The sequence below is a fragment of the Stegodyphus dumicola genome, chromosome 2 (assembly GCF_044657685.1).
Source record: "Stegodyphus dumicola isolate Sdum_Otavi_A_Nest chromosome 2, ASM4465768v1".
NCBI lineage: Eukaryota > Metazoa > Arthropoda > Arachnida > Araneae > Eresidae > Stegodyphus > Stegodyphus dumicola.
In genome coordinates this window covers 221,339,214-221,356,725 of record NC_140769.1, presented here as the reverse complement: position 1 = coordinate 221,356,725, position 17,512 = coordinate 221,339,214, and the positions used below count along the sequence as shown (strand labels likewise).

The 17,512-nt window shown below is 30.9% G+C and overlaps 1 protein-coding gene across 1 annotated transcript in view; it reads right to left on the bottom strand.

Annotated features, from left to right (window-relative positions):
- Nucleotides 1-376: 376 nt before the first annotated feature.
- LOC118183246 (neuronal acetylcholine receptor subunit alpha-10-like) overlaps nucleotides 377-17,512 on the bottom strand; it is a 213,289-nt gene continuing 196,153 nt past the window's right edge. The window contains exons 9-10 of the mRNA XM_085811797.1: nucleotides 11,639-11,908; nucleotides 377-8,640 (exon numbers count right to left, since the gene is read on the bottom strand). Of these exons, the coding sequence (XP_085667923.1) occupies nucleotides 8,557-8,640; nucleotides 11,639-11,908 (354 nt within the window). The 3' untranslated portion in view covers nucleotides 377-8,556. The remainder of the gene's footprint in view (nucleotides 8,641-11,638; nucleotides 11,909-17,512) is intronic.

Here is a 17,512-nt window from a genome sequence, read left to right as displayed (position 1 = left end):
CGATAAAAGGAGGTCATGTGGTGCCCACTCCAGATTTTTTTAATATTCCTCTAATGGTTGCAATTCCTAATTCGCATAATTTGTAATGTATCTAATTCATAAGTTCTTAAACATTTAAGTGCTGTAGTAATTAGTAAAAGATGTTTCCATTTCCAGGAGTTACCTGTCTCAGTATTGACTATTTTATACTGCAGATTTCAGAATATAACCATTTTTATAGTCTGACATGTAACGGTTTTTAGGTACGTAAGATCATTTTAGAACCTTTCCTGAAAATAAGGTGATATAGCTCTATGCTTGTTTAACAGAACATTCCAACGTGAGTTATACAGTTCCAGTGCGTGAGTGACTATGTGAAATAAGACACTAAAAGCCATAAAATGTGAATTTTTATTCGGGAGTGCTATACACTCTTTGTTCCAGGGTTGTGCACCATGTGCAAGTGGGATTGTGCGCAGAATCGTTGGCAGTCTCGTTCAAGTGGCGTAACACGTGACTAACCCGATTCAGGACAGACAGACTGACAATTGGAATCAGGTACTTTACAGATGAAAGAGCACCATGCAGTTTCATTATGGTCTCTTAAACAATGTGTACAATTATGATTAGGAAACAACTATAAATATTTAGGATATCTTCTTAAGCTTTAAACTAAGAATCTGCTTGAGGACTTGAAATAATATGCGTATATATATTTAAGGCTAATAAAAACTGAGTTTTCTGAATTATTTATTTCAAAATAAAGTAATACTAAATCTATTCTTTCGTTAATTCTTCAAAATCTTAAACTCCTTTTTTATTTTTGCAGCGTTAGCAAACGTTTGATAAAAGATCAGCGAGTGCATATTTTTCCAAGTTTTGTAATATATAATTTGTATGTTACACAACTATAATTTTTATGTATAAAAATGAAGAGCATATAGATTAACTTCTTCCGTAATGGTGGAGTTTACAACATAGTTTATTTATCAGCTATTTGCACAATTTTCGAAATTAATTAATCACATTTGATACGGTTTGGTTTGTTTGATTATGGCAAAGCAGTCGTGAGATATCTGCTATATTCGATCAAATATTTATTGATATTTTAACAGTTTTCCGAAAAATAGTTTTCAAAATTCCAAAATTATTTTCCTTATATAATGCAGATTATTATGCTTCTTTCTTTTAAATTTTATTATCTATTATTTATTGAAGGGCCAGAACATAGCAAGTTTAGTCTTTTAAAGTAGTACTTCGATGTTTTCTTCAAATCTAATGTAAAATTAATGCATTTCTGTTATTCGCTAATAAGATTAAAAGTCTTTGTATAAGAAAAATTATGAAGCAAATGAAATTCTATAAATGTTGTTAAGTGAAATTTGTATTTAAAAATTACCAAGAAACAAAAGTAAGGATTAACATATTAAAATAACATGTACATCTTTTACAATTAACGTATGAAGCAATTAGACTTATTTACAGAGACTGCGCTGTTTAGTACTTGCTTTTTATCTGGATGGGTTTAAAATGTTGATGTTAAACTTATCCGAAAATTAATACTTAAGAGGAGTTTATAATCGATCATAAATCTCCAAGATTAAGTAAATATAAATAAACAGTATGAAATAAATACGTCGTAATGTAGGGTAACAAAACTAGTCTGAATAAATAAAAAAAGTTTTATTTCATATTTGACCATTCAGTGTGATGGTAATTTATCATCTTTTGTTGCTGCAGTTTTAGCAGAATAATTTAATATCTTAAAGTATAGTTTCATAAATTATTAATTGTGATTTTCATGTGCTTATAAACAGCTTATATATAAGGCTTGCTACCTTTTAAGTCGGTCATGTAAAATAACAGGAAAACAAATTTACGTAATAATGTAATATCAGAATATTTATATATACTCGTTTATGATGCTTAAGTTAATACGATTTGAACACGTGAGAAAATATACTAGAGTAAATAAATTTAGAATTAAGGGAATTTCACTGTTATGTAAAATCTCTTCGTCGAATAAATGGATTATGTATGTGTAATATATTATTCAAAAATTAAATTACATATTTTCTATTATGTTGCTTACCTTTTTCTTAAACGCATTACTGGTTTCTGTGAATATATTGGATTGTCTTTTTTATTCCTGAGATTCAATGCCCAAATTTTGGGGAACCATAAGTTAAAAATTTAACTCCTACTATAGATTTATATTGAGTGAGCATGTTTAAAAATCTTGAAAATATTCAATTAAAGGAAATTTTGATAAGAAACTAACTTTGGTTTATTTACCTGATTGTTGCAAAGCACGCTAAGGCTATATGCCTAAACGGAGGGAGGCCTTCATGGTCTCTGAGAGAAACTAGCTCGTATCCACGTTACATATGGGGAAAATCACGAAAACACCCATACAACCAGCCCGTTCACCTGGAGTCAAGTCCAGATTGAACTACCAATATTCAGCAATTTTATCACTCGGCTGCTAGTGGACAATATAAATGTAACAATAATGTTAATGTGGCAAAAGTAAATTTCCACGTCTTTTTCTCTTTTGGTTATTTCTTTTCCGTCCCTCAGGGGAGTACAATACAGAAAGTAATGCAAATTTTCTTTAATACAGAATGAGTTTTAAATTGCTCGGATACTTAACTGTAATATATGATCACTGAGAATTTGTTTCTATTTCAGCGATATATTCGTTGCTAGTGAATTGCCCTGCCCGCACTATCAGTGACCTGGCGTATTAGGATTTCATGAGACTCGAGTTAATATTACAGTAGTAAGGAGTAGATTGTCTTCGGACGTATGCTGTGAAATTCAGCTTGATTTGTCATCTTCTAAAATTAATTGTTTGTTAACACTCTAGAATCAAGCGATTGTTGTGCTGTGTTATAATTTATTTAAGACTATTGTACTGTAAATACTGGCAAAGAAATTTGTTGCGAAAGTTACTAATTTACTGGTAGCCGTTTTTCAAGACATTACTTGTAGCTTAAGTTTGTCTGCTACATTGAGTCAGAGTGAATGAGTTACGAATTTCAAGTTAGAGATTAACTGTATCAAAATAGCTATCACACAAAATGGGCTAAGTAAAAATCAGTGATAAGAAGAAAATAACTGTAATTTATAAAGGGTAATTCATTGATAATTCTTGATGAAATGAACCACCAATTACACGGCCTTCATAGTAAAAACTATTATGTCAAATACGAGGAGAAGCTGTTTAATTATAGAAACATTTTGTTTTAAGCATGTAGAGTTCAAAGAAATTTTCTCCAAGTAATAATTCTTTTATAGCACTTAAAAAGATAGAAATTTTTTCTTATTGAAAAGTATTTATCACTAAAATATTATAATATACTTCCTTTTTATACGAACGGTTGTCTTATGGTCTCTTGAAAATAGTTCTTGTTTAATAAAGGGTTATTTTACTATTAAAGAATTAGCCAGTGGAAGGACTTTGGGTCTTTTAGCTGCGATAAATTACATGATTTTGATGTGATTGGAGAAAATATCTTGAGCTAAATATTTTGCATATTGCATCAAACCGTTCTATCCAGAAATACATAACTATGAAAAAGGAAACTGATTTTAAAAAACCATTTGTTTGTTAGCATGAAACGATGTCTAATAGCGATGCAATCTGTTGAAAATGAGAAAACAAAAATGAGGCAATATACCAAATAATGTTCCTGAAAGTGATGGGTGAAAAGATTGTAAGGCCATATTTTTAGATTAACACAGGAAGAGGTAGAAACTCTGTCGCAGTGAGAAGTAAAAGCACAATGACTGTGTGCAGTAAAATCTTAACTTTTACATATATTTCAATATCTTCCGACTTATTTTTTTGAATTAATATGACGTTGCTTTCGTTCTTGGTTTCTGAATGTTAATTAATATGACGAACAATAGCTTTTTTTATTTTTGAGTGTGAAAGGGAGGTGAGAAGATCCTCTTATTAATTTATTTTTGTTCAAAATAATTTTACCTTAAACAATATTAAAATATTTGATAAAAATGATAATAATTAATAAAATCGTGCTTCTGGAATAGCGAGAATAGTTCTCATTGTTACGAACAATTTAAAAAAGAACGTAGTTGTTTTAGTATGCTTGACTGTCTTATCATATCAAAACTAATTACCTTTGCTAGCTAATAAAACTGGCATAAAATTATGCTAGTTTCATTTTATGAAATTTTGCTAAAGCAAAAATTTCATTAAATAAAAATTTGCTACTATGACGTTGAAATAAAATTCATTATTTTCGAATGTCTAACTTTTGGTATTCCTTTTGAAATGAAATTTACAAATAAAATATTCTTAAATTTTAAAAACATTTTACCAATGTTATAAAATTACTTTTTTTTCTTAAAAACAAAACATACATACCTGAAGGAATTATTTTGAATTTTTAAAATTTAAACATAGTTATCTAGATCTTCTCATACATATTATATATATATCAAAATATTTTCTGTGTGCATATATATATATATATGACACTCTAGAATCAATATATATACACACCTATATTATTATTATTATTATTTTCGATATGGTGTTTTCCGAATTGAATATGGAAAACATTTTAAACCTATATTTAATTTATTTTAATTTACTTTGTATTATATATATATATATATATATATGTATTGCAAAATAAATTAAAACGATATTAATCTCTCTATATATATAATATATATTGGAAAGGTTTAATATTGATTTTAGAATTTCCTTTTCAGGGAATATGGATTAACGCCAGTGTTGCTTTCCAATAATTATACACTTTCAAAATAAACAACGTTTTAATACCGAATAAACCGTTTGAATCCCGAATAAACAACGTTTGAGTACCTTAACGTTAGTTCCATATCGTAAATGTAAGTATATGTGTAATGTTAATTCTTGATTTATAAATATTTTATTCATTTTATGCTTTGACACACTTGTATTAGTGTTTACTCGAAAACTTTTTAAGAATCTGAAAAATTGACTGCATAAAAACCACTTCAAAATTTCAGGTATAGATGCTATTTTTACGCTTTTAGCATTATGTTTATGATTACACATTTTTATCACTATGTTTATGATTACTTTTAGCATTATGGTTATGATTTGCCTCTTTTGTACACAGAATATCAAATTTAACAGTTATTTCCTACGTGAAGTTTTAAATGAATATTATGAGCCAGTGATTCAATAGAGAAATAAAACCTGCAGCTGCATTCACAGCAACTGTGAGTTTCAGAGAACACAATAAAACAAAATGCAAATTATTGTTGTGGAATTCTAATAAATTTGCCTTAACACTGCTAATTATATAGTCGATTTCTTACATAAAATTAAGCATACATGATTTAGAAAGAAGTCGTATTACACAATTTAAATTTCAAAAAGTTGTTTTTAAATCAAAGTTTGTAGAACCCGTACATTTGGAAGCAATACATGAACTAAAGGGAAAGAATAATTGCTTGCCGAAATGTCAGAGGAAATATTGTTATGAGGAAATTTTGATTGGGTTTAAGTTCTTTTTATGATACAAAAAGTTATGACCATGAGAAATAATCGTCTAGATAAGGTTTCTCAAATTTTAGCTGAAAAGCATTGATGTAATTAATTTCTCAATCAAATTTACCTCTAAAGGTACAGAGCTAGAAGTAAAATTTCGTATAATTTTTTATCTATGTTTAAGGATAAAAACATAGTAAATATAATGAATTCTTCAACGCTTTAAAAAGGACATAGTTATGATAGCTAGAATAATATCCAAAATACGTAGAAAAGTGTATGAAAATTTTGGGCACTTTGGTGAGTTGTATCTGATTTCCCTGTTTCTATTAAAGAGATTTTAGAAGTGTACAAGTATTAGTTCAATTGCTTTCTGAAAACCTTTAAATTATCTATGGTGATACAGATCTAATTTGCATGTTTGGAAATATTTTTTATTTTCTTACAAATGCGAAACTCTAAAAAAATATTTTTTAAACTCAATTTTTTTCTAAATATATTACTGAAAAGATAAAGTGATCACAACCAAAATAAATTATCTATTAATTCATTCCAAATTATCAAAATTCTTTAACTCAAATTTCATATTTTAATATTTTTTTAACGAGTTATTTTTAACGAGTTATTATGAGAGTTATTTTACGAATATTCTATAACGTATGCTGTTTTGTATGCACTCAGAATTGGACAAAAATCTCAACAAGTAATGCTTGATTAATAGCTGAATTAAAGACGAATTCCATTGCTTTTTGAAATACAAATTTTAATTAAATAATATTTTCCTACTTTTTTAAAGTGTTTCGTTTGTTGTTCTGCAGCCTCTACTTTCAGTCAAATTTTAGTCAAATTTAGCTTAAATAACTTCTCTTTAATACTTTTCTTTATTTTCACAAAACTGCATTAATATATGAAATGAAAAATTTTTAAGATAGACATAACTTGTTTTTTTACTCCTTAATCCAATGTTCATCGAAAACTAGCTGAAATTTTAGTTTTGATACATTTTTAGTTTTAATACAGTCAGTATTTCAATGTTTCTCGGAAAGAATTTCAATCTTTAAACGGTTTGAAACGAAAATAAAAATTCCTTGTAGTGCAAATGTTAGAAATATTTAAAAATCTTTATTTTTTAAAAAAGAGGGGTTACTGCTTGTTCATAAATAGTTTCTGATAACATAAAATAATGCAAGCTTGGGACAACTAAATGTTATTAACAAAATAATGAAAATGACTACATAACTAAGTAGTACGATATTGTAAATAGGAAATTATTATTTTAAGAAAATAGCAGATGCTCCATATTTACGTATTTCAAACGACTAAAATGAGTGAATGGAGCCACTAATATGTACATGATTAAGTTTTAATTCCAGGATTATGAAAACCATGAAAATATGTATTTCATATATAATATATGGCATATATAATATATGTCATATGTATAGAATTTACATTCTACGTTGAAAGAATTTTCAGAGTTAAGATTACCTTTTTGCTGCAATAAAAGATCTTTTTTACGAATTCCTCACATTATCATTTCGGATACTCAATTTAGTGCATAAAGATATCGACTAAATACTAATAGGTAGCTGCAACATGGTTTCACAATATTATTGAACTATTAAGCAAACAGATTTATACAGTATACCACACGTTAGCTTGACTTTCATCTTCATAGTTTAAGCCACTATTTTTGTGTTTTTAGAAAAATACAGTTTTAGCAATACGCAATTAAAGGCTACAAATGCAAGTTCTATTATATTATAAAATTTCTGCAATATGCACGTTCCATCCAAGCACAACATAAAATTGCCCAGAACATGCTGATCCTAAGCTGATGGGTTAATATTATAATGGAAATAAAATAAAATTTATAAATATATGGACGAATTTGAGTGGAAATATTATAGGAAATGTTAGTTCAATTTCTAAGTAGTGATATATTTTATAATTGAAGCTCTAATATTTTTAAGTAATAAAGATATATATTTTGTACATTTTCGCATTTAATTCTCCATACGCAAATTTCACAGAGCATTCTAACTATGTTTACTTTATTATATATATATATATTTATATATATGTAATATATATGTAAATCCAGAAAGAAAAGGATAAAATACCTTCATGAGCTTATTTGTATGTTAAAGCAAAAATGCTTAGAGCGATAAAAATTACTTGCTATTAAAACTTGAATTTTCTACTAAACTATGAAAACATTGTTCGTATTTATACTTGTGTAAAAGCCGTATTTATACTTTCAACTGGGCATACAAATTTCCAATTATTAAAAACTACAATAAATTTTATTTCTGAAAGTTCAGAAATTATGTCCATTGTATTAGAAATATCAGAGATTAAGGGTTAGAAATCATTTTTAGCTAAGTAATTTACCAAGATGCTTTATGAAAATACTTTTCTTTACTTTCTTGTAGTATCATAACAGATTTAAAAAAATTCAAATAAATATCTCCGGCTGGAACTGAAATTAAATTTTGGAAGAAACACTACCGAAAAAGAAACATTAAACTGCATCGCGGGCAGTGAGTGAAACCTCTCGTATAGTCTCGTTTAGACGAGAGTATTCTTTGAGCATTTTGTTAAATACTTGCTACTCATATTAACTGATGCCATTTTGCTATTTTAAAGTGTTTCATAAAATACGCAATGACTGCTTCAGGTATTTAAATGAGTAGAAGCATCCAAAAAGTGTTAAAAGACATCCAAAATGTGTAAAGTTTCAAGAGCATCTGGAAATGTTCACAAGCACCTGAATATCGTGCAATCTACCTCTATACTACATTGTAAGTTGGGAATAGAGGGGTAACATTTTGTTGCGACCTTTACGGTTACGCCACTGTTCCTGACATAATACCGCTTGTTTCGTTTATTAATAAGTATTTGTTAAGCCTACGTTTGGATTATTCCATCCACCGTAATATTCCACGAATTGCTTATATCTATAACGAAAAGTCACTGAAAGATGTCTTTCAACGCTGCAAGACCGCAGATCAATGAGGTTTTCTTCAGCGTACAGATGGCGCTGTAGGTTTGGAATGGACCTCTCAAAGAGGCGCGAAAACGAAAAGCAAAGCAGCTGCCAAAACTGCTCCGATCAGGAATAGTACCAAAAGTAATCGGTCTGTTACCTGTAAAGAAAGAAAGCAAGAAATAAGATGGAGAATAAAGAAAACGTTCTTTAAAAGTAACAAATACTCAAAGTAGAAACAAATTACGATTAATTATTAAATTCGAATAGCCTTTGAAAATGATAGGTGTTACAGTAGAATTTCGAATATCATGATTAACTGGGACCATATACCATTAATATACCATTAAAACACCTAGATAATTGGGTTGTCCTTTTGAAAGAAAATTATTGAAAATTATTTTCCAGTTTTTGTAGTTTACTTTAACAAATGTTATGAAGTTAAAAAATACATGAAAAAAATCAAATAAATTTCCTTTAAAAAAAAAAAAAAAAAAAAAAAAGGCCATACGCATTTTCTCCAAAAATATTAAGGAATGAATTATTTTTTTTTTATTTCTCTAGATTAATGGTCTCCACTTTGGAAGTTTTGCTTGTATGAAAAACGTTTGGCCATAAACGCACATATTACACTTTTAGTTTTGATTAAATTTATTTGGTCGCCTTGTAGCTTTGAAGTGGTTTCGGAATATTAGACAAATCAGTCATTCCCATAAGCTATGTCATTTTTTAAATTAATTAAACTGAGTCACAAATAATTATCTTTAATTCCCAGGAATTGCAAAAATGAATCAATGAGTGATAAAATCGATTCAAACATGCATTTTTAGATCACCAATGAACTACTGTGTTAAGATGTAAACGATGATAATCTTTCTAATTTTCCAAATAAAGAGTATAATGTATTCTTCCACTTTTCTAGCGTGCATTCGTGGTATAGTGGTTCTGCACACTGGGCCAATATTCCAGAGGTCCACGGTTTGATTTCCGGCGAAGGCTTTGTTAACCCATTCCCTGCCATGATCCCCATATGGGGATCGCCTACATTTGTATACATTGTGACGTCATGCTGTACCTGGGTGGTCCCTTACGGGTGGTCATGCTTTCCTGAAGATTGAAACTAAGGGTAGAAATCTTAGACAAACACGTGGACTCAGTTAGTTCAAACGCGAAAGTGTATAAATTCATGTATATCTTCGGAAATTTTGAATAAAAAATGTATTTTTTGCAGGTATGTTTAGAAATTCGTCTACTTTAAGATGATGGTAAAATTTTACAGATTATAATTCAAATTTTTTTGAAAAGATTTTTAAAATACAAATTTAAAAAATAAACCATAAAAAATGAGTGAATTGTATTTGGAATGAACCTGAATTTCGAAATGTGAAAGGAAGAATCAAATAAGTTTAATAAAAAAGGAGAGATTAATAAATATATAAAAAACTCCATTAACATTGAGGAGCTAAAATTTTGAGAGCTAAGTTTTTAAAAACTGCTCGTGCGATTTTTACAAAATTTGTAGTTTGGCGTAATCATAGGATCGAAAAAACATTGGTATGTTATTTCAGAAAAAGTCCGAGTTTGTTGCAAAATACCTGCATTAGAACAATTCAATATGTAAATCTAATACGTATCTTAAGTCGTGCTTTCGGGACATGAAAAACGCAAGTTGAATTTTGTCAATCGACCCAGTAGAACGGAAGATATAGATCTATCCCCCTTTTTTTTCGCTGTGTACATGACGCAGATAAGTAAACTGGGTAAAATCTATGGGTGCTAAAGAAAAGGAAATTGATGAAAAATAAAATGAAAATAAGTTTGATTGATCTGAGAGACTTTCATCAAAAAATTAAATTCATTTCTGAATTTGATAGAGAATAATTATCTTTAGAGTATCGATTGAATAATGCATCTTCATACTTTTCTCAATGCTTTAATTTTAAAAAAAGAGCAAAGTGTATGAATCTAACGAACATTCGAATTTTTCAAAGAGTTTTTACACAAAAGCAAAGCAATAGTTTCCAGAACAAAACCTAATTAAGAATATTTAACTTTGCTTATTCTTCAATTTATTATTTACTACCATGTTCTCAATTATGAAACGCATTCTCGAAGTTACTGTAAGCGTAGTTTTTCATTATTGTACTATGTACTGTGCCCGTAAAAGTCCTTATCCAACATTTATTTCCGCAATCGTTGGTCGTAGGTATGTACTTCAAACTACAAAAATATTTTATATGGCGCAAATATTCAAATTTGACATTTCTAAACTTAAAGTTTTGTAAAGTTAAGAAATCGAAATTTTTATATGTTCCGCGGTCCGTATACTCACGTAAAGGAAGGTATTGTACTCGTTATAAAATTTAAAAAAAAAAAAAAAAAAAAAAAAAAAGTTTGTCTCCTATAGAACAAAAATTGGTTGAGATATTTAATTTCCAAAACTTGCAATTTTGACGTCATTTTCAATTTACATAGAAATCTGTTAATGAATAAATTAGAATAATTCGAGGTTGAAGGTTTCCCTCTTAAATGTCATTTAATAATATTCTCTCATGATTTATTAGAGGCTTTAATTTACAATTTTGCTGCATTTGGTATGCTGAAAGATTTTTCGCACGAGTAAATTATACGTTTTCGAAGTTTACAAATACGTTCTTAAAATTCTCGTAAAATTTTATTACTTTAAAATCATAATCAGGTAATCTAAAAAAATTCAAAAAATGCAAATATTTTTTATCTTTAATTAATGCAATTAATTAATGTAAATAATCAGTTGGCTACATGCCTACACTGAAGTCTGCCAGTGTTTCTGTAAGATTCTATGAATAAGGTCTACTTTCTGAAAATAATTAGATTGATCAATATTTTTCACAATGCAGTTTACTGAACTGATTTCTTTAAATTTAAAAAATGCGAAATCATGTATATTTACGTTATTAAAACACTTTTGTAATTGGATATGCATGTCTATAACCAATGGCTGCGAAAATACACATCGTGTAAGGACTTTTGTGGACTCGGTAATTATATGTATGCATATATATTCAATTTACAAATTATATATTAATAAATATGAATCCAATCATCAAAATCAAATTGCGAATACGATTTATGATGGCATTTGAATGAGAACATGCACAAATTTTGGAAAATCAGACCTGCGCCACTTTTCTCCACTCTTCTCGTGCTGCTTCTTTTCCTTCCATTTCCATATCTCTGGCCTCGTTTCTCTCTAGAGTCTCGTGGACCCGGTCCAGCACCCTCAAAAACCGACGCTCGAATTCGTCGGAAGATCTCTCTCCTCCGCCCCCACCTCCTCCGCTTCGCCTGCGTAGCAGCTGAGGAGACGAGCTGTAGCGTTCGATGGAGGGTGGTGCTCCGCCCGCGGCTGCCCTCTTCCCCCGTCTCCTGTCCTCTTCGTCGGCCTCCTGGGGAGAGAAGAAAACAAGGGCAACAACTTCAAGATCTCAACTTATTTCGGAATTCTGCAAGAGCAAAAATACAATGGCACGAAAACAAGAAAACAGACGACAAAGAAAACTTCTAACAAGTTACGTGACTTCGGATTCTGATTCCAGGAAATTTAATCCGGAAATGGTACCAGGAAAACCGGAAATTTAATAGAAAGACAACTTTTTGAAAGAGTATCAAATTTCGACAATATGGAGCCCACATTTCTGAATGCATGAGCACGAATATTCCTGCTCTGAAAAGAGATTAATGTTTGCAGCAAGTTTTTTATTTCTATTTTTAATTTACTTACGTTTCGGTCTTTGTGTGTATGCAAATGAACAGAACAAATTTTAAATTGCATAAGAATAAAATGCTAAACATTTTCTAAAATTGAAGAAGTCTGAGTATTTTAATTGACCATAACATAAGAAACAGAATGTTTTTCTCATGCTAAAAGTTCATTTTATGAATTAACTTTATTTCAGTCCTAATTCATTTCTCTGTTCTTCTTGCAATTTAAGTTAAAATTAAGTGGGCAAAGAAAATTTTGTTCAGTTTATACAGTTTGGCCTTCAAGTCGTATTCAAATTCTGAAACCTTCTCCTCTGCTGCTTGCCAAATCACTCTTGTCCTACTGAAACCGGCTCACTACTAGTCATTCCGTCTTGAAAGTTAAATCTTTACAATTTTAGATTCTTGTTCTAAATTTTTGATTTCAAAAGCCGAAATACTGATTTGCTAACAGACAAAATTGCATTAACTACCTACTCCTCCTTTGCATTACATATTGCCATTAGAAATCTGCAGATTTCTTTGCTCCTGACGAACAGGGACCTGTGCACGTTTGCCCTCAAGTTTGGCATATCTCTACGTAGAATCTATGCCAAACTCAAGGTTGTCGTGTTACTAATTTTAAGCAATGAAATCCTTTTGTAAACTGAACCATCCAAATTTCGATTGAGTATACATAAGAGGGGTTTTGATTATTTACTAAAATTTTTAAAACTTTATACTGTTTTTGAATGTTCTGTTTATTTAAGAACTAAACGTTCGCTATTCGTTTCGATTGTATTTTAAAAAGTCCGATGTGGGTCCCACATGACTTCCTTCTATGGCCTATTAAATTGTACATATCTTTTACTGCATTTCACTTAAACTTACTTGCTCAAGTTTCATTAGAGATATATCGCTTTCAAGTAATTTATTTCTTACTTCGCGGCAAAGCAAAAATACATAAAGTCACAAAACATCTTCACTGAAAATTATAAAGTACTGAAAAACATAAAAAACCAAATACAGTTAAAACAGTTAAAAAAGCATATTTTACAACTAGAGTTTCTACTCAAAAACAAGCAGTTCTGGCAGCGAACAAGAAGGCAGCTTTTTCGGTGCACATAAAGTTTACTTTGAAAGGTTACTTTTGATCCCACTCGGCAAAAAGGCACTGAAGATGCAAAAGCTGATTTAATTCCACTATTTTACTGAGTTTCAAATGTAAAAAAAGGGCGGTTTGTTAGGCTTAACTCGCCATTTAAGATTTTCAATTGTTGACAATTCTACAACTATCGCATGCAGATTAACTAAAGTCATAAAAACCACATAATTCAATCACTTTTAAAGCAAAAAATGCACAATTTACCGATATATAAGAATAAAAAAACTAAACTCACCGAGCCAGGTAACAGATTGCGAATATACATATGGATTCCCTCTTTTTTGATACTTTTACTAAATTTATATTAGGAGATAATATAATCAATATTTATTTATTAAATAAAATCTCTCTATATATTTTTTATTGACTAAAGAAATATTGATTATATTATCTCCTAATATTAACAACTTGTTAGAATAACTTGTTTCGAACTAAGTGAATTTAAGATCATACAACATTTTATATATATATATATATATATATGTATATATACGATTGGTGCAGCCGACTGCAGCGACAAAAGGAGGTGCACAACTACATGTTATAGCAGTCCTATATGCAAAATTTGAACGTTCTACGGCTACTCGTTCTTGATTATGCAAGATACATACATACGTACGCACAGACGTCAAGAAAACAAGTTTCTTCTGGATTCACTTTAAATCCAGTTTACAATCCTTTTTGGAAAACCAGACCATTCCTTCTTTTTTCCCAAAAAAGAGTCCTTTATTCTGTCCGTACGTACAGATCTCAAGCAAAAACATCGTTCAAATGATTTCGGGAGCGATTGAAATGAATACTTTCGTTGAAATATGATACCTGATACCCGATACCCGAAATATTTCGTGATTACAACTCTTGCTTTACTTCAGATAAGGAAGTAAAAATTAGAAAAAGGGGACAAGAAAATTTTAAAAAATCGAAAGCATGCACCATTATTTATCATTTTATAGGTACAGTCTTCATAGAATAATCATTAAAAAGTAGTGAGTTATATATATTTCAACATTTTCTGAGTAATACATCAAGTAAAGTAGATTTGATTCAAAACTCAGAATGAAATCTCTGTGCAATTTCAGAATAATATGTAATATATAGAAATAAAATCTCTCTCTTCAGATAAAAAATATCTAGAGTTCAGTCTATATCTAGACTCATCAGTAAACAGTACAGACCCCAATTTTCTTGGCTACATTGAACATGACAATAATATTATTTTAAACGGGCTGATAGATGAGATGACTGGAGCACAAATTTTTGGTTTCCTCGGATAAAGTCCAATGTCATGAAGCTTTCGTTCAGCAGTAAAATGTTTGATTCAAGTTCATGTTGCAGCAAGCAGTTCTAAAACCAAATCTCTCCTAGTCGCTTCGCGTTGATTTCGATCCGACAATCACAGAAAATACTCTTCGGACACAATGACTACTTTTGACCGCTTTTGACAAGGTTTTCTATTAAGCTAATTAATTGCTTCGCACGCTTTTCCAAGATCTAGGTATAATACTTTTAGAGATATTCAAACGTTAGTCAACTTCCATTTGGGTTTATGCCTACCGTGGACTTCATAAATTAACCTCCGTTTTTGCCTTTCATTTAAATCATGACTTTGAGACATAACTAACGAACTTCAGAACTCACATTAACTTTATGCAAACCTACACAGCCGAATTCGAAAAGCAGCAAATAAACACAACGTGCATAGATTGTTAAACATTTTGTAATTCGTCTTATGTAGATATTTCATTGCACTAACCCATGCACAGAAGAGTAGTTTTGCATTTACTTTCGGAAAATTAATATAAATAATTACACCAATTAATATAAACTTTTAATCTATGAATGTATTTCTTCAGATTATAATTCTGACGAAAAGTGTGCAATTGGCTTTAGAAGGAATAAATAAATTAATAAATTAAATTTATTTACTCATATATTTATCTGATGAGTAATATTAAATAAAACGCCAGTGCATACTAGAACTTTGTTGGAGTTTCTGGATCGCATGGCCAGGTAAGATAATGGTATATTTTTAGTGTTGGGCCAGACAAATGTGCAAAGGATTGCGTACAGTATTTCATATTTATTAACGCATGGAGAAATAACTGTTGCCCCCATAAAGCATTTTCGTTTCATTCTAAAAGTCATTTATTTAAAAAAACATTCACAGTGTGAATATTGAGTCTGAAATTTGAACACCAATACATATACATGACTTTGGTCTCCCTTTAAAAAGCTTCTGAGATAAGAATGGGATAAATACATTGATTAAGTAGAGTCTAATAAAGATTGATAAGCAAATATTTCAAGTCACAGTAAACAGAGAAATTATTTCCTTCAAAATAATACACTCATGTCCATAAATTAAGGATAAAGCAAAATCAGGCAAAGGAAGAGTTAGAAGCAACACAAATTTGACTTACTTGTAAAGCTTATTTTTTAAACAAAAGGTAAAGAGCAAAAAAAGATGCTATATGTTTGATATTATTAAAAAAATTAGAGATTTTTTCTCCCTGGAACAAATAACAAAAAAAAAAAAAACCTATTTACAAAAACCAATATCACATGGTTGGTATGGTTGTTAATACGTTGTATGTCTCCCAGACGATGCAATACAGTCCGTACAACGCCTAAGCTTGCTGAGTATCAAATTATCGATCTGATCTCGGGGGATATTACACCACTCAAAAAGCAATGCTCTCCGAAGTTTGGTAAACATGTAGGAGAAGATTGACAGTCTGCAACTCGTCGGCCAAGTATGTCCCACACGTGCTCTACTGGATTAAAGTCCGGTGAGAATGCTGGTCATTCCATACGGGTGATATCCTCCGATTGAAGGCATTCGCTTACGATGTTTGCGCGGTGAGGACGGCCGTTGTTATCCATAAACACAAATTGTGCGCCCATGGCGCCCCGAAACAAACGTGCATGTTGTTCCAGAATGACGTCCCGATAGATTTGACTTGTCATGGTTCCAATTTGAACATGCAGATCAGTTCTGGAACCCAGAATAATTCCACCTCAAACGAGCACTCCTGCACCACCGTAACGGTTTCGTTTAATGATGCTTTCTTGGTGGTAACGGGGACCTGGAGCTCTCCATATGAAAGTCCGACGAGAATCAGATTGCAAACTAAACCTGGACTCGTCGGAAAACATCACACAAGCCCACTGTTGCGGTGTCCACAATGCGTGCTCTCTACTCCAGGCTAACCGCAGGCGACAGTGAGTTGCAGTAAGTGGAACGCATCTGACAGGTCTACGAGCATATAGACCATACGAGCATATCTGCCCTAAGCGTCTGTACACGGTCTGCCTTGAAATTGTCGTATCAGTGGCTGAAGAGAGCTGACGAGACAGGTCTGAGGCTGTGCTCCACCTGTTTCTTTTGGCAGTCACTGCCAAATACCGTTCCTCATTCGGCGTTGTAATTCTCGGGCGACCTGTGCTGTAAGATCTACTCACATTACCATCATCTTGAAATCGTTTCCAAAGCCTGGAGATGACACTCTGGGCAATTCCAAGTTCGTCTGATACATCCAGTTGGGTACGCCCACATTCCAGACGTCCGATAATTCTACCACGTAAAAAACCATCCAAATGCGTCCTTTGTGTCATAACTATTCGGTTATTGCACTGAAATGCTTATAAAGCGCCTGCGAACAATTTTACTTCTTTGCCTGTATTCCTTATATATCACTCTCTTACATTCTCGTCATTGTGACGTACCATCGGTGTCATCTGGTTACTTCCTGAAATTTGCGTGTGATTCTCGAAGATGTGTGTAGTAATTTTACAGGTGATATATTTATTTTAGAGTTCGATTTCCGCGTGACTCCGAATTATCCTTAATTTATGGACATGAGTGTAGCAGTTTCAATTAAATTCTAGAACCTTTTATATAACGTCACTTCACATAACGAAAGGTATTAAGAATGATTTAGTTCAATTTTGTGATTGTGATAGATGCAAAAAAAAAAGAGTAAGCTTGGTGTTTTTAAACCTTCCAAAAATAATCAAATGCCTAAAACAACGATTTACAGAGTTTCTAAAAAGTAAAGAAAAGGCAGACATTTAGATATTAATGTAACAAATGAAGAGAAATCAAAAGACAAAACCAAGTCCTGAAAATTATTTTTATGTTTCA